The sequence below is a fragment of the Cnephaeus nilssonii genome (genome assembly GCF_951640355.1).
Source record: "Cnephaeus nilssonii genome assembly, chromosome: 10".
Lineage (NCBI taxonomy): Eukaryota > Metazoa > Chordata > Mammalia > Chiroptera > Vespertilionidae > Cnephaeus > Cnephaeus nilssonii.
Window position 1 is genome coordinate 70,525,587 of NC_137081.1, and position 24,600 is coordinate 70,550,186.

The 24,600-nt window shown below is 36.1% G+C and overlaps 1 protein-coding gene across 1 annotated transcript in view; it reads left to right on the forward strand.

The window, feature by feature from the left end:
• Nucleotides 1-24,600, forward strand: part of LRP1B (LDL receptor related protein 1B) — a 1,721,287-nt gene that overhangs the window by 303,902 nt on the left and 1,392,785 nt on the right. Inside the window, exon 2 of the mRNA XM_079782447.1 lies at nucleotides 22,656-22,778. Coding sequence (XP_079638573.1) covers nucleotides 22,656-22,778 — 123 coding nt within the window. The remainder of the gene's footprint in view (nucleotides 1-22,655; nucleotides 22,779-24,600) is intronic.

Sequence of the window (24,600 nt, forward strand, 5' to 3'; positions counted from 1 at the left end):
GTTCCTTGGTATATGTATGTGCATATACATATGAAAAGTAAACTACATATATTGGAGAACTTGTAATACTGGCTTGATAAAAGCAATAATATAGTTTCCCTATTTGAAATGATATTTCCATTATAAAAAATGTGAATATTATTTGTTGCTATTACAGGCTCTTTCATGTAATTAAATGGTTCAAACACTTAGAAAATGCAATTTCAGCCTCTCAAATCCGCTAAGAACAGCATGAAGTCCTTTTCAAGACTTAAAACATTTTTGTTTCAGTATAACTCATGCTGTACCTAGCAATATAAGCATCTTAAAAAGAAATTAAAAAATCAATGTCCTTTTTTGTCCAAACTCAGGAGTCCCAGATCTTCTGGTTCAATAGTCTTCCAGAAAGCACATTGCTGGTCAAATTACTCAGCTTCTACTTTTTGAAGCTGCATCTTAATATTCTTAACAGAGAATGGAAAGTTTATACACTAATCTGAGTTTCAGGTTTCACAATCAATTTTCCCACCCACTCCAGTTAAAAGCCCAGTTCCATATTCTTTAGATCAGTGATTTTCAACCTTTTTCATCTCGTGGCACACATAAACTAAAATTCTGTGGCACACCAAAACGTATATTGTATTTTTTGCATATCTGAAAAATATAAAATAGATATAAATTTGGATTCATTCACACCAGACAGCTATTGTGCTGGCTGTTATTATTTTTTATTTGACAGTGTTAGGGAAAAGAGGTCAGTGCCACTGACTAGTCAGGCTTGCATGTTTTGAAAAATGTTTGTGGCACACTGGTTGAAAATCGCTGCTTTAGAAGAGTTTGTGATCCAACTCAAACATGAAACATTTTATATCCTACAAAGTGAATAGATTTTTGCCCTGAATAAATTCAGCCTCCTTTAAAAATACTGTCTCCAATAAGAAAGCCAATGAGTACAATTCATCCTGAAAGGTTACATTTGTGAATCAGTCCTCAATTATTATGTAATTGAGGCATACTAAACCATTCAACCAAAATACAGAGAAATGTCCTCCACACAAGGATCACTGAGTATGTACTTAAGATGTCAAATGCCAAAATATATTCACTAAAAAAGACAGGTATATTTAATGGTGTGCGTATACCTTATTCCCTAATTTTGTCTTCTCAAATGCTAAGAGAAATCAAGGCTTATCATAGATCAGTAGAGTGATAGATGGGAGGAATCAAAGAATCACTAAATTAATAGCTGAGAGATGGAAAAGAAATAGAACAGAGAGAATTTTGGAAATATATCAACACCATTAATAAACACTTCTATCAATTTTCCAAATTAAATGTAGTGGCTCTGTAGATCAGGAGACCTTCATTGTTATTTTGTGCTCCTTTGTTGACAATTCAGATGTTCATATACCCAAAAGTAATTATTTGATTTGTTGATTGTCATGTCTATGATTCATGACATGTGAGAGAGCTTGGATTGTAGATTATTAAGACTTTGAATTTTTGTATGCCCCACTTCTAGCCTGGGATCTGCTAGATAGTAGGTGCTCAGTAAATGTGTTTAGTGAGTTAAATGTAACATGAGGTGGAAAGTTGTGGGTTAACAAGCCACACTCTTTGTTTTCCTAAACCCATGAGAACATACTTGGTCAATGTCTACTCTTAACTGTTCTCTTACTTTGTTTTCTGCTTCAGTTTCCTTGGCTGTATTTGCAACTGCATGTCATCTATTTTTAATCATATCAATTACATAAACATTATAGTCATTTATCTAGGAGTTTGATGTGAGAAAATTAATTTCTTAGTTGATTTTGATTGAAGAACATTCAGGCTTAATGTGTTTGTTGGTGAGGTTTAATATTCCAATTCTTCAAAAAAAAATTCTTGATTCATCCATCTAGTTTTTTATTTTCATTCATCATTTATTTACTCATTCAAACAGCATTCATTAACTTCCTTATATTATTTAAAACCATGATACTAGATAGATGCTTGGGCAGATACACAAATGAAGAAGAAAAGTGTTGTTTTTCTTAAGAACTTCCAGTCCAGCAGACTTATTTGGTTTATGCCACGTTATTATAGCACATGTGGTTGAAATGTAAAGATAATCAGTGCTTCTAGCCTTATTAAAGTCAGGGTGTCTAGACAATAATGATGAAAGCTAAAGATTTTCTCATGATAATTGCATATTATAAATATAGAAAATATTTTATATATTGTTTCAGAGGCTCTCCAGAGAAACATAAATCTACCCATGGATTAAAGATTAAGAAAACCCCTCTAGTTTGGTCTAAAACATAGTTTAAGGACAAAAAAGAGCAATCAGACAAGAAAAAATACATTTAGTCACTGTTAATTTTAATATCTTTTTTCTTTAATGACAACATTTGTCAGTTCATCTTTAAAGACTCTCTCCTTATTTCTCATTACTCTTAGAACAAACATCGCCTATACTATCTTTTCCTGACAGTCTTATTCCTTATGATATCCTACAAATGTTCTAATCATAGTTGTCTTTTCCAAACCTGCTCAACTAATGGTCAATCAAAATCCAATTCTCTGTATCTTCCACCACTCCTACTATTCTAAAATAATGTTGACTCTTGTATTATTACTTATTAAATATTGTATTCTTCCTGTATCAACATCTGTAAACATACTTTTGCCCACCCTTTTTGTGAATTTAATTTACATGTATACTTTAATTATTTTATAGAAAATCACTAAGTGCAAATGTATTCTTAAATGTCCAAATGATACAAAATTACTTTATGTAATAAATATATATATAAAATCTGAATTATTCTGAAGATTATTTTAAAATAAGATAAAATATTTCTACTATTAGATTTATAGATTTCTAATAAACTTCAACTAACAGCTTAGATTTTTTATAGGACATAATTTGATCTCGAGATATCCAATATGTGCACACACACACATTGCAATTAAGAAAGCAGCATGAAGAAATATCGTTAGCTGTTAGTGTCATGTGTGACTATTTAAAGCAAATTGATATATGAGTTATCCAATTATATTTCAGGTTATTGCCTGAAGGCCTAATGGTGAGCCCCAGCTTCCATCAGGTGACAGTTTTAATATCTGCTGGTGATGCTCATTTTATCTGTAGCAGCTACTTGATTCTTTATGCTTAGAGGAAGGATTTCAAAAAAGTAAAACTCCACAAGGTCTTTGGAAGAAAGGAGAAAAATAGAACAGCCAGAGAAAGTAAATTCTATTTGTAGAAATTTATTTATCATAGGTAAGTCTTAAGAATCTGTGATTCGGCTTCATTTATCCAAGCACTTGTATCTTTTTCTTCTTTATACACTTTTTTCCTCAATTTTATACTAAACTAGAAGCCCGGTGCATGAAATTCGTGCACGGCGGGGGGTTGTCCCTCAGCCCAGCCTGTACCCTCTCCAATCTGGGACTCCTGGAGGGATGTCCGACTGCCCGTTTAGGCCCGATCCTGGTGAAACACTTACGGAAAGATGATTGATTTGGTCAGTAGACACCACCTAACTTAGGGAAATAAGTAACTCTGTGTTCCATTTATATTACATATACATGTTTCTCCAAAGTTCATAATATTTTACGGACCCTATTTAATGAATATATTTGCTTAGAGCCATCTTGTGGTCTAAGACAGTAAGATGAAGAGTATTTTCATAACCTGATTAAAGCAATAGTATGACAACTTGGTGCCATAATGTTTCATTCAGAAGAATAGCTAGACTAATTGAAAAGAAAAGTATTGGAAAAGAATTCTAGAATCTTTACACATCCTTGATTTTATTTGCTCAGCTTATCCTCTTTTTCCATGTTTATCTTTTGTGAAAAGCAACAAACTCAACAAATAGCAAATATATTCCCATCCAATCTCAACTCAACTTTCTCATTCAACCTGCAGTTTTTCTTTTATTCTGGAAATATTACTCTACAGTTGCTTTATCATCTTAACATCCTCAGGTTACTGTAAATGAGATTTTTTCCTTTGTTGTAGTCATTTCAAAGTTTCCAGTATTTTTTTCCCAACTGTGCAGCCCCCTCAATTTCATACCTCCTTGATTTTTCTGTGAAATCGGACACTATGGAATTTCCATGGTTGACCCATCCTCCACCTTTCTCCCAGAATTATATTTCTAACAGCTTTGGTCATCTTTACCCAAATATCACATAATTCCCTTCAACCTCATATGCTCAAAACAGATTTTAGTATCTTTCCCACTGAAATTTTATTTTCCCATTCTACCATATGTATTTAATTGGTGCATCCACTCACTAATACACTTCCTTCCACCAGACATATCTATTCCTGCCATGTTTCTGTACTGATCCATCAGGTGACATCTGTTTACCTCTGAAATGGCTACTTTGTTTCCTTCTCTCTTTTCTTTTCAATGTTTGAGTTGAGGCCCTATATAACTGAAAAGGTATTTTGACTTCTTAATTATTTTGCATATTTTTGCCACAGAATTCTCCTGTGGCACAATGAGATGCTTCTTCTCTAAAACATTAAAACCTTCTTTTAAATAGTTGGTGTCTCTCCTCGGTGGATGAAATAGAGTCCAAAACATTTCAGCACATTAATCACAGCCCTCGAAGACATACTAGTAATTGTACCATCGCTGTCCAGCCACATTTTAAAATTTTCTGCTAGGCACCCTGTAATCAAGTAGCTGACACTACACACTGGAGAGGTTGTGCAGTTTCATATGCCTTTCATTTACATTGTTTCTTCTCCCTGAAATGTCCTCTACTTTCCTAGTGCTTTCCATGTGATAAATTTCACCTCTTCCACATCTATATCTATTTTTTAAACCCAGCTCAAAAAGTTTCTCTTTTGAACATTTTCTTGTTCCATTCTGCCTTTCTCTGTTCTTGAAAAGAGGGAAGAGTAGACACCCACACACACTTTCTATACCTTTAGACCATTATACATACTTTTAGTAAAACAAAAATTCAATTATTTTTTCAGCTAATATTTATTGAATGCTTGTTATATGCTAAAAGTAGAGATATGATAGTGCTATTCTAGTCTAATGACTTGCTCTTGGAAAATGGCATTGCCATTTTTTTTTATTTTTCAAAAACATTTTATTGATTTTTTTACAGAGAGGAAGGGAGAGGGAGAGAGAGTTAGAAACATCCATGAGAGAGAAACATCAATCAGCTGCCTCCTGCACACCCACTACTAGGGATGTGCCCGCAACCACGGTACATACCCTTGACCAGAATCGAAACTGGGACCCTTGAGTCCGCAGGCTGACGCTCTCCACTGAGCCAAACCGGTTAGGGCTGCATTGCCATTTTTAATTTATGCTTAATCTTATTACTAAATTGTAATTATCTTCAGGCTATTCAGGTTTGATTGTATAAACATATGGCAGGATTTGACTACAAGAAATCTATACATATTCTCATCAATTAATAAATATAATATTCCTTTCACTGTGTCAATATTTTTACTGTGTCAATAATACTATTTTACTCTGAAATAATTTTGATGAGTCTTTTCTCTATAATATTCTTACTGTATTGAAATGACTTCCTCAAAAGGTCCCAAAATACATTCAATATAGCATCATTTCCTGCATCATTGATGAAGATACTATGACAAAGAACAGACATAAAGCTAATAATCATAAAAATCTATGTCAAACAAGCTTTCCTTTTCCTCCTAAATTTAATTGTTAAGGGCATTTTCCAATCTAATATTATTTATACTTTATTAAAAAATTATGCCCTAGCTGGCTTGGCTCAGTGGATAAGAGCGTTGGCCTGCGGACCAAAGGGTCCCAGGTTTAATTCTAGCCAAGGGCACATGCCCAGGTTGCAGGCTCGATCCCTAGTAGGGAGTGTGCAGGAGGCAGCTGATCAATGATTCTCTCTCATCATTGATGTTTCTTTCTCTCTCTCTCCCTCCCTCTCTCTCTCTCCCCCTTCCTCTTTTAAATCAATAAAATATTAAAAATAAAATAAAAAAATTAAATTCTTTTAGCCTGGCTGTTCTGGCTCAGCTCAGTGATTGAGCATTGACCTATGAACCAGGAGGTTATGGTTCAATTTCCAGTCAGGGCTTATGCCCAGATTGAGGGCTCAATACCCAGTGGGGCATGCAGGAGGCAACAGATCAATGATTCTCTCTCATCATTGATGTTTCTAGCTTTTGCTCCCTTTCCATTCCTTTCTGAAATCAATAAAAACATATTTTAAAAAAATTAAATACTTTAAGAAAGGATAAAAAATTATATAGTTAAGGTTGCAGGATTAAATATAGAAGAAGAAAATGCATATTTATTAAAATATTTAATTTACTTAATGGAAACATTTTATTTGGGTTAACTAGAATTTCATAAGAAATAATAATAAACAAGAAACCTTATTTGTGAACTTGTAGTTTTAGGTATCTTACTATGTGCATTCTGCTTTTTCTTCAAACTTCCTGTTTTCCTCTTAGGTCAAGGCTTGCTGCCCATTTTAAAGGCATAATTGAAACTTAAAATAGTCTGTAATGAACTAAATACATGTAAAGTAGTATTTTTTCCAAAAGTTGTGAAATGAAACACTGTTTTTAAAAATTATTTAGCTCTGTTGATATTTCTAAGACTTAAAACATTTATTGTAGCCTGACTGGCATGACTCAGTGGTTGAGCATTGACCTATGAACCAGAAGGTCACGGTTTGATTCCCAGTCCGGGCACATGCTCAGGATGTGGGCTAGATCCCCGGTATGGGGTGCTCAGGAGGCAGCTGATCAATGATTCTCTCTCTTCATTGATGTTTCTATCTCTTTCTCCCTCTCCCTTCCTCTCTGAAATTAATAAAAGTATATTTTTAAAAAAGATTTATTTTGAATGAATGATTAAACTTTGTTTTCACAACCTTAATTATATACATTTGATTGGTTTCATGGGAGTAGGAAAAGAAAAAGCAAGTATTGGTCGTTGAAATATAACTTGCAGCTCTGTTATTATTTACAGCCAGTAGATGTTTGAAAATTACTTTGAGGATTGTTTTTCACAGCATTAGAATGTCTCTGCAACAGTGACTCTGCCAGCGACCCTGGTGGTCACTCCATGAACTATTTACCCAGCGAACTGTTTGGTTGCATTGTCAAAATAGCCAACACAGTAATTGCAATTTAATAAAACAGTGCAGCCTTTACAAGCTCACAGAATGATTATTTGAACCAGAGAAAATAGGTATTTTGTGTAAAGCTATATTATACACGTATCACATTTATATATTACTGTTTTAATTTGCCTACTCCTTTTTTATGTTATTTGTTTTATTCACTTAACAAATTGTGTGTGTGTGTGTGTGTGTGTGTGTGTGTGTGTGTGTGTGTGACTAATTATTGCCCTCCCAGTGAGCCAATTTTCTATGGCAATTCAGCTGGCAGAATTTGACTTAAAAACAAACAAACTATAATTGTGAAAATGGATTAATTCTTAAGGAAAAAGAAATAAACTAGAGAAAAAGGATTCTTTTTATTTGAATGCTTATCATTCTTTTTTGGGGGGAGGATTTCCAGTTTCCTTTTTACAAATATGTTTTATTGCTTTTAGAGAGAAAGGGAGAAGGAGGAGGAGAGAAGAAGGAGAGAGAGAGAGAGAGAGAGAGAGAGAGAGAGAGAGAGAGAGAAAGAGAGAGAGATATCAATCGGTTGCCCCTTGCACACACCCTGACCAGGGATCAAACCCACTTAAGTCCTGACTAGGAATCAAACTGGTGAACTTTGTGCCTGCCACGATGCTCAACCAATACAGCCAAACCTATCAGGGTTGAATGCTCATCGTTCTAAAAGCACCCTCCCCTTATTATTTCTTATAAATATAATATGGAGGAGAAAATCTTGGTTAAGAACCGAAAGACATATGAGAATGAGAAAAGGATATCACAGTGGAAGTATAGATAGGACTTTACTATTGGCCAAGATGTTTCCAGTGTGGTCTCATTGAACCAGGGGAGTAATAAGATAAGATTTAGGATTCCTTGAATAGTGGTTTGAACAATGAAATAATTGACGCTGTTTTAATTAGTCAAAGTTAATATGCTTTGGAGTACTTAAGAGATGAAATTATTTTTATTTATAATCTATAATAATCTATAATAATAAAAGCATAATATGCTAATTAGAACAGACGCCCTTCGGAACAAAACTGGGGCTGTGAGGGAAGTCTGTGTCCCAGGTGCCAGAGGGAAGCTGGTGCCGGCAGCTGGGGGAAGGAAGGCCTACTCTTGCACGGATTTCGTGCATTGGGCCTCTAATAAATAATAATACCCTTCATTTTTTGAGTGTTACTGTTAACAATTCACATATAATATTATATAATTTTTACAACACAGCCATGAAGTTTATACTATTAGTATTGTTTTATACATAGGAAACTGACTTAGGAATATAATTTTACTAAAGCCATACAAATTTCACAATATGTCCAATTCCAAATATGTTTTCATTATTTCAGTTTCTTTGCCTATTGCAATAAATACTTAATGAGTTTATATATTTCTCAGAGAATGATGGTTCTTACTTAATCCTGTGGTCTAGGGAGAAATGTAGATAACGAAACAAGGTATAAGAGCAAACTATGATAAGTATCGTGAGTACAGAAATACAGAATACTATTGAAAACCACATTGGATCAGATCTCCCAGAAGATCTGACTTTTAAATTGAGACATATGGTAGATTTGCTCAAAGAAATGGGTGGGGAGAGAAGAGTAATCTAAGCAGAAGGTAGAGATCTGTCAAGGCACTGAGACAAGAAAATGAATTTTGTAGTAAAAGACCAAAAATAAGTTAATTTGCAATAGAGCCCTGATTTTTGGAGGTGAGTGGGGAATAGTGCACATAGCTTCAATCCTGAAGATTCTTTGCAATATGTTTACTAAGGTTGGACATTTATGGTAATTCTAAGGTTTTTTTTGAAAAACATTTTGGTTAATCTTCACTTGAGGATATTTTTCCATTGAATTTTAAAGAGAGTGGAATAGAAGGGGAGAGACAAAAAGAGAAACATCAATGTGAGAGAGACACATCGATTGGTTGGGAACCAAGCCTGCAACTGAGCCTGCAACTGAGGCACATGCCCTTAACTGAATTGAACCTGGGACCCTTCAGTCCATAGGCCAATGTGCTATCCACTGAGCCAAACCAGCTAGGGCAGTTCTTAAAGCATTTAAGCAGGGCTTTAAATGATCAGTTGCAGTCTGAGAGTGAATCTTACTGTGGAGAATGAGTCAGAAGGAAATAGAACTTAATACAGAGAAGACAGCTGTGGGGCCCCAGGCAGGAGGGGCTCCTGGCTTGAATTTTGGATGTTTCAATAAGAATAGAAGAAAAGATGAGATTTTACTGCTATGTTTGAAGTAGGAAATAAAATTATCATAATTTAATGATCCATTGTATGTATAAGTTGATTGAGAAGCAAAGGTTTAGAAACAGTGCTGTCTGTGTGTGTGTGTGTGTGTGTTTAAAGAAAGTATGATAAATATTGAAATAAACTCTACATAGAAAAGTCTATATACTTTTAAAATTCAATAGTTATTGTCTATCAGTAGTAAACTTCAAAATATTTGCTTTTTAACTTTTTTGATTATCCTCTATTTTCTCATACTTTAATTTAATATAACTTATGCAATTTAAATATCACCAAAACTTGAACTACAGAAAACAATAATATTCTAATTCATAGTCTGGTAACATGACTTCATGTGTATTTTGTTAGATTAAAGTATACTGTTTCTAAATAATTTCTTAATTGTGGAAAGAAAAAGAACATGCATTGGTATAATGTAAGAAAATGTATGCATTTATATCTCTTCCTGAAAACATTATGAGGCTTAATTTATATTTCTTTTGGCCCCTATGGCTACCTTTTCTAATTTTCTATCAACATTCAAATGTTACATTCGAACTTTTCTTTTGATTGACAATAATTACTTTTATGAAGATTGATTTAAATTTTCATGATGTGTCTACTGTAGAGAAGTACTTAATTACCTGTGTCACTTAGGAAACCCTTTGAACTTTTAGTCATATTTCACAAATAACACAAGCCCACCTCTTTAGGACCATTGTCCTCAATGATGTTAACTAATGGAGATGCTCTTCTCATATGATAGTTTGGGGGTTAGACATCAGCCTACAAAAGGGTAGTCAGTCTACGAAAACCACTATCTCACCATCTTTCTCCCTCTCCTCCCCCAGTGTATTTTCATACATTTTAAACACTTGTTTGATCATGGATATAAAATGAAAGGAGCTAGAAAGTTCATGAACTCCATGCCTTTGATTATGGAGAATATTATGGAAGAAAATTCTTCACAATATCATGAAAGGTGTGTGTCTATGGTGCTTCCAACCTCCTTTGTCTTCATTCAACCTTTTCATCTGGGGTATAGCTTCATGATTGCCACATGTCCATAAATGATTTCCTTTTATCTTTATACACAAGGTTGTAAATACATAATAAGCAAAGTTTCAATTATTCCAGGGATAGCTGCTACCTTTATATATCTGTGAGTAAAACACACGGAATTTTAGGGATCAATCAGAAGATGGGAAAGACTTGAGAAGAATGAAGCATTGAGATCTAGTTTGGAAGAATAAGGTGGGCGCAAAGTATCAGCAGTTTAAAGTAGAGTGAATAATAACAGTTTATATGAATTCCCAGTAGGTTTCTTTCGTACAGTATCTGTAGTGCGCACACATATATTTGTGGGGTGATTTGGGCTATAGTGACTTAAAGGTACTGCTGGCATTTAATGCCTATAGGTTAGTGATGCTAAATATACTATTGATGCAAAAATCATTGCTCTTCAAAATGCCAGTAATTCCCAATTTGAGAAAAATTCAATTAGTGGTTATGTGAACAGGCTTTGTGTCAGTCAGATGAGTGTTTGTGTCCTGATCTTCCCACTTTCTAGTGGGGTGATATTAAGAAAGTCATTTTACTTTCTAAAGGGTCTGATTTGTCAGATACAAACAGCATATTTTTATTAGGATTAAATGCAATACACAAATTGTTTAATTTAGCCTGTGACATATAGTGAACATTCAATAACTGCTACAATTTGTGGTATCATTTTATTATCTCCCACTAAAAGGTATTTTCAAAAACCTAGCAACTTAAGGAAGAGTAAGAAGCCTTACTGAATGGTTATGAAGAGCATATTAAAATATTGACAACATTCAAGCCTAACAATGTGGACGTTAAAACTATATTCTAGGCAATCTTTGAAACATAAACTAAACCTCAGCTACCTGAATAACTTGGTGTTCCATTTATATGCCATGGTTTCCCCATGTGATCTTCCTTTTGTTTCACATGCCATCCCCTACTAGTCAGCTTGGCAATCTTGTGTTCTTTTATTAAAATGATTTAAAAAACACATTTTCTGGGAAGCTTCCCTGATACCTGTATCAGTTACTTACAATTGGTAGTGATCTTACTCAACATACCATGGCTAAGTAAAAAGGATATTTATCACATAACGTAACACAATGTCGCAGGGGTCTTCAAACTTTTTAAACAGAGGGCCAGTTCACTGTCCCTCAGACCGTTGGAGGGCCGGACTATAGTTAAAAAAAAAAACACTATGAACAAATTCCTATGCACACTGTACATATCTTATTTTGAAGTAAAAAAAAAAAACAAAATGGCAAAAACACCTGCATGTGGCCCGCGGGCTGTAGTTTGAGGACGCCTGGTAGAGGTTAGTGGGATGTGGGTCAGGGTCACCTCTGAGTAACCCACAATATCATCCAAAACCGCGGTGCTGGGCATCTTTTCACGTTGCCATCCTCACTGCGTTGGCCTTCATACTCAGGCTTATTTGTCCTCATGCTCTTGCAATGTCTGTGACTGCTCCAGGCTTCAACTGCTCATAACCTAAAGCAATGCAGGAGATCATGCTCCTCCTATCAAGTCTCCTTTGTTGTTTAAAGAAAACCTTTCCCAAGGGAGGCCTAGCCGTCTCCATACCTCATTTGTCATTAGTCAACATTGGGGTCCATGTCCTAGCTGCAAGACAGACTGGGAAAGCAAGCATAGGGCTTTCTGCGTCTCTATAGTGGGAAGTGGGATTTTCCAAAAGCGGTAAAAGTACCTGTTGGATAGGTAACTGGTTTCTGCATGCCCTGTCCCCATCTTGACCCCCCAACTTCAGCTGTCTGTAGCACGAGCTGTTCCATTTTCTGTGCTCTTTCAACACTCCAGATACACCCAGAGTAGCACCCGCTTCACATGATTGTAAGTATTTATATGTTTGCCTACCCTTCAGCCACTTGTATGTAGAAATCCTGTTATATCGTTATATTCTCAGTGCCTATATTGGTTCACGATAAATGAGTATTAACTAAATGATTATGCTTAAAGTATTTTAAAGTAGGGAAAAATTTGATTGAAAAATATATTTTAAACTCAAAGTAGGAACGTGAGGTATGTAAAACTGTAGTCTTTGAAGAACCATTAGTGGTTAAAACACAGCATAAAGACTAGGAGATCTTGCAGCATCCCCGAAACAGCCAAAGCCGAACCATCTGCTTCCTAGCTCACTGAGCCTAGAGATGAGAAAAAAGATGTGAATTTTGATACCCCCTGGGAGTGGCATGAGGATCACATAGGATTTAGAGAATAGAACTTGCAAAGAAATGTCAATAATTTAGGCTTTTTCTTTTAAATTTAAGAAGGCAACCTGTCAAATTTTTTCCTCTTTCTTAACAATGTAGTATATGAAATGACTCGGTATATTCATTTCAGTGGGCTTTTGAGAAAGGGCAGGTAAAAAGAAAATAGAGCATTCCCATTGCAATTTCAGAAAAGAACACAGAACTGCAAACCGTTTGTCTAATGATAATAAAACTCAAGGCAACCATATGGAATGTACCGGTGTCATTCAACTAAAAAAAAAAAAAAAAAATTGTCTCTTGCTAAATAAAGGACAGGGTTTTTTTTATCCTGGTGGTTTAACTTGTTTCTTACTTTCAAACAGGTTTCTGCGGAGTGCCTTATAATTTTCCATATCACTGCCCTGATAAAACTAGGAGCCTATCAATGTTTAAATGATCAAGGAAAAAAACGTTCTTCTTGAAAATTAAATGTCAGATTGGATTTGAAATGTTTACAGTGATACTTTTTCATTTGTTCATTATGATAGAAATGATAAATGAGCAACATTTCTTCCTGGGGATAATGTACTTCTTCAAATTTTCAATTTTGTCTTAGTTTTATATAAGATGTTTTTGTAAGTACGAATTGCCATTTGCAGGGCTAAAGACATTTGGTGCCTAATAGGGCATGGGATGATTGCAAATTTGGTAGCCAATAGAAAGCATAAAAATATATAATTAACTATAATTTTTCCATAATAGAAAGATATATTTTTTGCATTTTCTCATCTCATAAAAATATACACACTCACTTCTCAATTCATGTATTTCCCATTGAAGGATGTCATTTATTTGAACATTTATGGTGTGTTTTTATAAAACCCTATTACGTGCTTCTAGGCATTATTGCTGGCTTCAGTACTATGCAGATGTATTTTGACTGTCATTTGACATCAAGGAGAAATAAAAGGCGTTTTATTTGAGTAGATAGTGTAGAAACTGATTTAGGAGAAAAAGGCCTTTAAATTAGTGTAAAATACTTGGCAGCTTGCTTGTTTCCTGATCATTTAATCAGACTTACAAAAGTGATAGGTGTTTGTGAGATGGGGGCCTGGTATTAGTTTTCTACTGCTGTTGTAACTTAGTGGCTTAAAGCAACACATTTATTATCTTACAGTTCTGGAGGTCAGAAGCCTAAATGGTATCTACAGGACTGAGTTATTTTGGAGGTTCTATGAGAGAATTCATTTCCTTCACTTTTCCAGCTTTGAGATGCTGCCCACATTCCTTATCTCTTTGCTCTTGGCATCTTCCGCAGATTGCACCAAGTTCTGCTTTTGTGTCCATGTCTTCGCTCCTCTGATTTTTCTCTTATAAGAACCCTTGTAATTGCACTGGGCTCATTTGAATATTCCACGCTACTGCCCTAGCCTCAAGATTCTTAACTTAATCATATCTGCCCAGTCCCTTGTACTGTGTATATATTCTCAGGTTCTTGGAATTAGGATGTGGTCATTTTGGGGTTGCCATTAGTCAATCCACCGCAGGAATCTTATTCAAACATTTGAATGGTTTCTCTTAATCAGCCTTAGCTTCAGTGATAACAGAGCACTAGGCAGAGCTGTATACTAATTTTAAAGTACAAGAACATATATACATATTGTATGTGAGCACATATGTCTATAGTTTGATTAATTAACTTTCTAAGTTATCAATAATGATTCAGCAAGACAATGGGAATTATTAATTAAAAAAATCATGTTACCATTGAAGTATGGTTACCATTCATTACTAATTGCCCCTTTAATTTAAGCCTGGGTGGGTTTTTAATAAAGGCTGAATTTAACATAGATAAATGATACCACAAATTGTAATACTATTTTATATAATAAAGTTTATTTTTAATGCACCATGCATTTTATGATGGAGATATATTCCTTGGTAAACTGAAACTGGCAGGTTTGACCACATTTTACCTAACTTCTCCCACACCAGCCTCCCAAAATGTGAATAATTCAAATATGTTTTTGTATTGCTATTAAACATGGACTTAAATGGTGAGTTTCATTGTACCTTACACTTAAAGTAATGATATTCCTAAAGAAATTATCTTTCAAAAAACAAAACAAAACACACCTATCATTAACATATTCGGCTAAGTTATCATTGTACAACCAGCTATTATAAAAGTGTAATTTTCAGTGTAGTTAAGAGACTCTGGAGGATAACACAATCACTCTCAAGTTTGATTTTTAGTGTTCATGGATACTTTAATTTTATATAGTATAATCTTTACTACTCAGGGTATTTTATTTAGCCATGGGAGAACTTAGTTTTATTTTGGTGATTAACTAAATAAGCTATTTATTATTCTGATAAAAATGCAGAACACACTTGGGTTTTTCTTTTCCCCCTCTCTTTCTAAAAATAATATATAATTCTTTACATAATTTTTTTTCATTGAAATCACCTTGTTTGGAGAAAATACAAAGGCTAGGAAGGACTCTCTGCCCTTCAGGAGCTCTTCATCCAGTAGCTATAATACACAGTAAAATAAAATGTGAGCTTTTTGGTGATTTGAGTAGAGGGTGATGGAACCAGTGATGGGGGAAGAAAAAGTTTATTGTGGAAGTGTTGATTAAAGGAACTAAAATGTCATTAAAATTAAGTTCTGACAACCTGCCACAGCATTTCCCTAATACTTAGCATGTGCAAAAGTTGTACCTATTCTTGACCTTAGCTAGGATCAATATCAGACTCCTCATGGATTCAGATATTAAATGGGGACTATACCCCCTCCTTTGCCTTTAATTTGTAAATAGCTACCAGAGTCCATCCTATCTAATAAAAGAGCAATATGTAAATTGACCGTACGCCTGCTACACTCACAAGCAACACCTACCAGCCAATCAGAGCGAGTAGGCAAATTAACCCAACCAAGATGGCTGCGGCCACAGAGCAAACAGGAGGCTTGGGTTTCCCTGGCAATGGAGGAAGCCAAGCTTCCTGCACATCCTGGCCAGCCCAGGCCTCTGCTCAAGGCTACAAAGTTTCAATTATAGAAGATAAATAGATGCCAACAAAAATGGGTGCAGCCACGGAGCGAGCAGGAGGCTTGGGTTTCCCCAGCAATGGAGGAAGCCAAGCTTCCTGCACACCCTGGCCGGCCCAGGCCTCTGCTCAAGGCTACAAAATTTCAATTATAGAAGATAAATAAATCCCAGATACCAAGGCCTCCGCTTGGGTCGCCAGGGGACATGACCAGCCTGCAAACCACCACAGACCCCTCGCCCAGGCCGCCCATGCCCCAAGGGAACCCCCACCCTGATCCAGGACACAGTTCAGGGCAAACCAGTTGGCCTCCACCCATGCAGCAGGCCTCTATCCTATCTAATAAAAGACTAATATGCAAATTGACCATCACTCCAACACACAAGATGGCTGCACCCATGTGGTCAAAGATGGCTGCCCCCATGTGGATACAAGATGGCCAGCAGGGGAGGGCAGTTGTGGGTGATCAGGCCAGCAGGGGAGGGTAGTTGGGAGGGACCAGGCCTGCAGGGGAGGGCAGTTGGGGGGGATCAAGCCTGCAGGGGAGGGCAGTTAGGGGTGACCAGGCCGGCAGAGGAGAGAAGTTGGGGGCGACCTGGCCTGTAGGGAAGGGTAGTTGGGGGGAGCCCAGGCCTGCAGGGGAGTGCAGTTGGGGGGACCAGACCTGCAGGGGAGGGCAGTTAGGGGCAATCAGGCTGGCAGGGGAGTGGTTAGGGGTTGATCAGGCTTGCAGGCAGAAGCGGTTAGGGGCAATCAGGAAGGCAGGCAGGCAAGCAGTCCTTGATTGTGAGAGGGCTGTCCGACTGCCCATTTAGGCCCGATCCTACCAGGATTCTAAACGGGCAGTCGGACATCCCTCAAGGGGTCCCAGAATGGAGAAGGGGCAGGCTGGGCTGAGGGACACCCCCAACCCCATGCACGAATTTCATGCACCGGGCCTCTAGTTACTTATATTTCCTTTAAAGGTCCCTGTAGTGTCTTGTTATGCATTAGTAGGCAGATAATTTGTTGATAAACTAACACTCTCATTAGTATTTAAATAGGACATAAAATGTCAACTTCTAAGGGAAATGGCATAGCATTATTATAAATTAATTATGGTAAAATACCCATGCAGCTGTAAGCTACATAGTTATTCAATAGGCCCTTATTGACAGATACTAGTTTTAATGTTTGATTTTTATAGTTCTTTATCTTAAAGATCAAAATTAGCAATTCATCATGATATTACAAAGAAAAAGTTATGTTAGCTAGTCTGTGGCAACTCATGTATATTAAGTCTTTCAGCAAAGACTACTTCTATCCTACTTCCGAAAATAATATTACAGATTTTATTAAAATAAGTAAATAGATGTTTCCTATAAGTGCAGCAGGGCTATCATATTAAGCTTTCTCATGCCAGGATGAATCTAAGCTCAGTAAACTCTATAGGCTATGATTGTCCTAATCTTTCCATGTCTTTTGGTTGTGAAAGTCTATTATTAAGAGATAGACATGGTACTAGCTTTGATCTTCTTCCTTAGGGATGTAAGTGAAACTGGCTGTACTTTCTTATAAGCTTCCCGTTTTAATTACAGTGTATAACATTATGTTTCACACAATAGGAAGACATTTAAAATAAGATTAGTTTGGCTATCTCAGAAGTGTAGCATGAAGCATAAAATAGGATGAATGAAAAATATGCACACACACACACAACATATTGAGCTTCTGATTCCAGGAACTCAATCCAGTGAATATATTTTAAGATAATCACCTTGAAATACTGAAAATCCATTCATTTGAATCCTATAATCAATGCTTTTAAAAACTGACCGGGAAGTGGAATATCTGGTTGAAAAATAATTAGGTGGGTTGAAGGAAGCTATTCTTGATGGCTGTTTCTCAGAGGAATAATATAAACGTTTCCCAAAATTGCAACAATGTAAATTATCTTTAAAAGTTGGAACTTGCTTTGCACACTGATCATATAGACTCAGTAGGTAAATCCCCATAGGTCTATCTTATCTTTGGGGGTAAAAAAGTTTTGAATTATGATGGATTAGTGATGGATACATATGAATACCTATTGAGGATGGGTAATTTACGTATTTTCCAAAGGGACTTTCTTCTTGGATTTTCCCAGGGGATTATTCTGTATCCATGGCCTAATGTAGGTGAACGATTTGACATTAATACGAAATAAAAAGAACAAAAACACTCAACTGTCAAATATATACTTTTCAATCTTAGCTGGATCCTCTGGCCTTAGAGAGAAATCCTTCCCCAAATGTCTAGTTCAGTGGTCAGCAAACCGCGGCTCACGAGCCACAAGCGGCTCTTTGGCCCCTTGAATGTTCTAACGCCACTTCTTCAAAATAGACTCGCCCAGGCCGAAAACTGACTTCTGCGCATGGGCCACGTAGTTTCAATCGCACTGTACGAGCGCGCCCACACGTGGTATTTTGTGGAAGAGCCACACTCAAGGGGCCAAAGAGCCGCATGTGGCTCGTGAGCTGCGGTTTGCCAACCACTGGTCTAGTTGATGCCTTTCCAGTTCCCCATAGCAGTTATTCTAAATCTTTACCACTCTTTCCAATTTTACTCCCTCAAATTTCAAAAGTCTTGCTGTACGGTTCTTTGAGAAAACAAAACCATGCAAGAACACCTTAATTTTATTTCCTACCAGCTAATAATTTATCTTTTTTTTAATCCTTTCTTTTTTTGCTCCCAGTATTGCTTAGGTTCTCATTGCAGCCCCATGAGTTTTCCTTAGGAAAGGGCTCCACTTTCATATCCTTCTTGCGCCCCCAGTCTCCCTCTTTCCTCAGTGGTACCTTTACCTCAGCCTGCAAGCCTCTGCCATCTTTTCAGAACTCGTCCTACCTGAATTTTGTCACCAGTGATCCCCTTCCTCAATCCAGTTATTGAAATTCCACTTATTTTTAATGAATCTCCTTTCCCCTTGCCCTTCTCCTTTCCTATTTCTGGCTAAACTTTGTCTTCTCTGTCTCCTTTCTTGACCTATGCTTCTCTCTCTCTCTCTCTCTCTCTCTCTCTCTCTCTCTCTCTGTCTCCCTCCCTTCCTCCCTTCCTCCCTCCCTCCCTCCCTCCCTTCCTCCCTTCCTCCCTTCCTCCCTTCCTCCCTTCCTCCCTTCCTCCCTCCCTCCTACTAACTCCCCACTTTAATTTCAGCTACACCTATTCCCATGTCTTCTTACAGTTTCAGTTCTGTTCTGTGTTTCCACTTTTGATGCTTCTCCTGAATTTCAGGCTTAAATATATCACTGTCTAATGCATATTTATTCTTTTTAAACATATATATTTTTATTGATTTCAGAGAGGAAGGGAGAGGGAGAGAGAGATAGAAACACCAATGATAAGAGGGAATCATTGATCGGCTGCCTCCTGCACACCCTACACTGGGGATCCAGCCCACAACCCAGGCATGTGCCCTGACCGGGAATCGGACTGTGACCTCCTGGGTCATAGGTCAATACTCAACCACTGAGCAACACTGGCCAGGAGACATATTTATACTTGAATGTCTCCCAAATACATCATACTCAGGATATTACAAAAACAGTTGGCAGTAATACATTTGAGGTCAAAACCTGAATTCAAGATTTTGACATGTAATGAAATGGTGAACAAGGTATTTGACTTCAGTTTCCTCATCAAATACTGTCGTGAATCTTCATTTCACCAACACACTTGCCCACACAACCATCTCTCTCACCGGTTATTGCCATAACATCCTAGGCGATCTTCCCACTTCATTTTACTCTATTCTCAATGCAGTAGATAGAGTGAACCTTTAACAAAAAGTGACCTAGATTGTGTCGCTCTACTCAGAACCTTCCAATGGTTTCCCATCTTGGCTTTTAGCAAAACTCAAAACCTTCATGTGCCACCCTCAACCCGCTCTTCCCCGAATCCCTGACTTCAGTTTTTCATCCTGTCACTGTTCCCAGCACTCTGCCCTCCTCAGTTTTCCTTACTTTGCTGAGCTCCCTCTTGCTTCAAGTGCTTAGCACATGACTTTTAGGACATGACCTCTTATTCAAATGGATGTCACTCTCACCTCCATACGCCTTTATTCAAATGGCGCCTTCTCTGTGACAGATTCTCTAACTTATTTGAAATGTACCTCCATCCTTCCGGTCTCCAACACTTAATCCCCATCTTGTTTTACTGTTCTCCATAGGGCTTATTTCTAATATTCTATACAATGAACTCATTTAGTTTGTTTTTGTTCCCCACTATAATGTGCCCCAGGATGACAAGAACTTCTGCTTTGTTCCCCCCCCCCCACACACACACACCATTGTATCTGCAGTGCCTAGTAGTAGAAGCTTAATAATAATTGCTAAAAAAAAAAGAAAAGAAAGAAATGTACAAATTAAGATATCAGAGGTGGGAATTTTTAGCTAAAAAGCACTATAAATATATTAATTATTTCCTCTATTATCTGTACTATTATTATTTTACACCCACATGACTACACATTTAACCACACACACACAAACAGAATTTTTTTCTATGTCCTACCTTGGTTTTGAGATACTATCTAATCAGTTTCTGAGGCTATTTACTTTGAGACATCTTCAAGCTTTTCAACCATTTTATTCACCAATTTTAACTCTTACATTATATGGAGTAGAATATTCATTTTAGTTCCTACTACTTTAGCTCAATCATCTTGAACTTGTCTCTAGATAATTACAATAGCCTACACATGAATTTGTACCATATTTTATCATAAAAAAACCTTCCTAAAGTACTTTTTCATGGCTTCAAATGATCTACAAAATACTTTCTACAGTAATTAAGGTCCTTCATTACTGACCCTGACCTATGTTTTTGTGGTGCTATTTTCCAACACGATAAATTGCTTTTTATGGTTCTTTTTATTTCTTTTTACTTACAGTTAGTACTTATTGATTATTCACTGAGTCAGGCACTATGCAATGGCATTTAGCAAGGTACTATCTCTTTTCCCCTCTCCTCATAACAATTTGTTATAGTTTGGGAGGAATGAAGGAAGAGAAAACTTGGCATTTGAGATCATACATCAAATGCACAGTAGCTATAGGTACATTGAAAATGTATTCTGATTTTTTTGGGACAGACTTGGTTTATACATTTTGTCCTGGTATAATTATTACTAAATTTTTCTTTACTATCAGAACTCATCCTTGTTTGCTGATAGATTATAGCATCTCTTTATAAGCAAAATAATTTGAAGTTTTACCCTGTTATGAACTATAGAAGTTATGGGACTTTCTAAGCAACATTTAAGTTCCCCTCCCTTAGCACTGGAACATTCTTATACATATGACATAATGTTTGGTGGAGAAAACCCAGGTTATATAACCTGAATGTCATCTTAATTTTAGTAGAAAACTTTTATTTGTCTCAAATACATTTTAATAGCTACTGTCTTAGCAATATTTTTTCACATCCATGTCAGGAGTGTCCTATATTTACTCTTCATTTATTCATATTCTTCCCATCTTTAAAGTTATGCTTACATCCCAAAACTATTTTTTGATTCATCTCTATCTCTCTCCACTTGTGGTCTCTCCTTTTAGCAGCTATTTTTTTTTTATCATTTAGTTGGCAACTTTTTGTATACAAAGTACTTTTCTTTATTCCTGGATCTGTTGGCATGGTAGTCTGCTGGATCCTTGAAGGCAAAGAATCTTTGATTCTTTAGCACTGAGTATAGGGCCAAATACAGAATATAGTCAAGAACTTAACTGTTTTATGTTAAAAACAGCAATATGATAGCAGTGGAATGGAGTGTGGCTTTGATGGTAAATGTGTTGAAAAATATACTAGGATAAGATAATATTAATTTTCAGGAAATATCTATAGTTTATACCAATGTCTATAGATTAAAGATATGTTGTGTGTTTGTAATGTATATTTATTGAAAGTTATGTTGTGATGGGAGGAAAGACATTGAGGAAGAGGAAGGAAAGGTATACCATATTTTATCAAACCATTGCAGGGAAGATCATCATCCTTTTGTAATTGCTAAGGTAAAAGTACCAATTAAGTTATGGCCCAATGTTTTCATATCATTTATAAATTTCATTTGATATATATTGAAATACCTATTTATTTATGGATTTTAAAAATATTTGAATAATCACTGTATATACATAACAAAAGTGTAAGTGATATCAAAGGAGGTGTTCTCAGCACTCCATTACATTCGAAGGTCATTGATTGTAAGAAATGTTTATTTTCCGTTTAAAATGTAAAAATTAAGTATTTTTATTGAATTGATTTATAGTGTATAAGTAAGTATATTGCAAAGAAACAACATCTGATGAGTTTGCTAGGATATGAAGAAGGCCCTAAATATTCTAAAACATAAAGGGAAAATAATGGGCATTTTGGCTGTGGTTGCAGAAATCTGAGTTATAGCAAAACTTTATGGAAGTGTACTATCACTTTTGCTGTTCAGCAGCCGAAGCTGTCACCTGAGAAGTTTTAGCAAAATGGACAATAAAATATTATGAGATTGGGCATCTAATTAATGTAGACATGAAGCTATGGCATTAGTATGGAAAGTTAAGAACTGAACACGCAGAGATGCAGTTTAGGTACACTATCGTTTATTACAGTTTTTTTTTCCCTTCTTGGAGCAAAGGAGGAATAAAAATGTCTGTATTCAAAATGTCAACATCTATAAAACTCACTTGCTGGGATTCTATGTGCCTTATCCAGTTTGACAAAACCGCTAGTCATAAACATAAACAGAATTCGTTACAATTTCCAGAACAGACTGTGTGAGACTACATCAAAGTCAATTCTATCAATAAGGTGGACTTGAGCTGAGTGGCTATCATTAAGAAAATTATTGGCTTAGCTTTGCAGCTGAACAGAAAATGTGGATCACATTCATGTACCTTTTATGTATTGCTTTCTCACATTTCATCTTTGTACTGCTCTTGTGTTCATGTTCAGATCAGTCATATTTTATTTTGAAACATTTTCATTTTCAGATCAGCAGTCCTGTGGTCCTGGTGAATTTCTTTGCCACGATCATGTGACTTGTGTCTCCCCGAGCTGGCTGTGTGATGGGGACCCTGACTGCCCTGATGATTCAGACGAGTCTTTAGATACCTGTGAGTAGAAAGGTTTTCCTGCCATTCAGATTTCCCTTACATGTGAAACGAAATGTCAGCGGTTTTCACGGATGACTGATGTTGTAGTTGATTCTTTTTTTCCACCTAGCCTGAGAAACGCAAAAACTTTTCATTTATGTTTCCTTTAAAATGACTATGTGAATGAAAGCATAAAATGCAATTTTATAGCGTGAACTGATTTATGAAGGGAAGAAGATGCAAGGTTAATTATTTCAAAGTGATTGTGTTACTGCTAGAGAAAAATGACTTACAGAGGAAAATAATCCTTTAAAACACAGCACTAAAAGGGAATAAGACCCTCTCCAAAAATTTATCTCACACACTGAGTCAGAGGAACACATAGGCATGAAAAGAGGAAAAATAGATTAATAAAAACAAACTCTAATGTAGAAATCAAATGTGTAAATCCATACAAAGGAATATTATTTGGCAATAAAAAGAAGGAAGTACTCATACATGATACATGGATAAAGGCTAAGGGGAAGGAGCCAGTCACAGAAGACCAAATGTGGTACGATTTCATTCATATGAAATATCCCAAATTTGCAAATATATACACATAGAGAATAGATGAGGGATGTGGTGGAAGGCAATAAGGACTGACTGTTAATGAGCATGGGGTCTCTTTTTGGTGAGATTCAAATATGCTAAAATGGGATTGCAATTATGGTTACACAGGTATGTTAATATATTTTAAAATACTGAATTTTGCATACTAAAAGGGTTGAATTGTATGTTAATTTTATCTTAATAAAGTTGTTTAAAAATGGGAATATATCTCAGTATTGTGTGTAGGGGTATAGATGGCACAGTAATGTGAAAAGAAAACAATAATAAGTGCTTTGACCATATGAAATCATATTATATATATGATTATTAAGTCATATTATTTATGATTATTAATCATATCATATGATTATATATAATGTTCTGACCATATGAAATCATATTATATATGATTAATATTATATGTATGTGATTTATATATTCTTTTTAAGCTTTACCCTCTCCTTTTTAAGTGTCATCTAGGAGTTCTTTCCTCATTAGCTGGAAGGATTTTCATAGCATAATCAGAATAAAAGGATAATTATTGAATGTTGGTACTGGAGGGTTGCATTTCTGTCCTGATCCTCCCAACAAATTCCTGATGGGGAAAAAACTACAGAAACATGAGATATATTTTTGCTATCCATATGCAGGAAAGCCAGGTTGAAGGTGAAATGCCATGGAACTGTGTACTTGGCACAATGGAAAAACAGTTGAGAAAAAAATGACTGGACAGCTTACCTAGACTAATGCTGATGAAGAATAGAGAATGATGGTGTTCCCTTTGTGCTCAAGAGTGAGATGAGTAGGAGAATCAGACTGCAGAGGATTTGTGGTATAGAACAGGAGCAAGGACCTGGATGGTCAAAACTAAAGCCCTGAGAGAGAAAACCTTATAGTAAATGTCAAAGTGTGTAAATGACAAATACTCTGCTACCCCTCCCTCGCTGAATTCCTGCTTCTAGAACATGGCTAATACCCAGCAAGGCCACATCAGTGGACCAGAGGTATGTTTGACAGCTGACTGATTGGACATTTGCTCTGAATGGTCAGCGTCTCCACCACAATGTTCTTAAATATTTTGAATATCTACCTTTCCCATAAAATAGACATCACCTTGGTTTTTGGAAAAGGTGGGTCCCTCAATTCAGAGATTAGGGGCTTCAGCAGACTGAGGCCTCAAATTAGAAATCACGTGTGGGTTAATAAAAACACAGATTTTTTTCTGCTTATTTTTAAAAATGAAATTCTTACC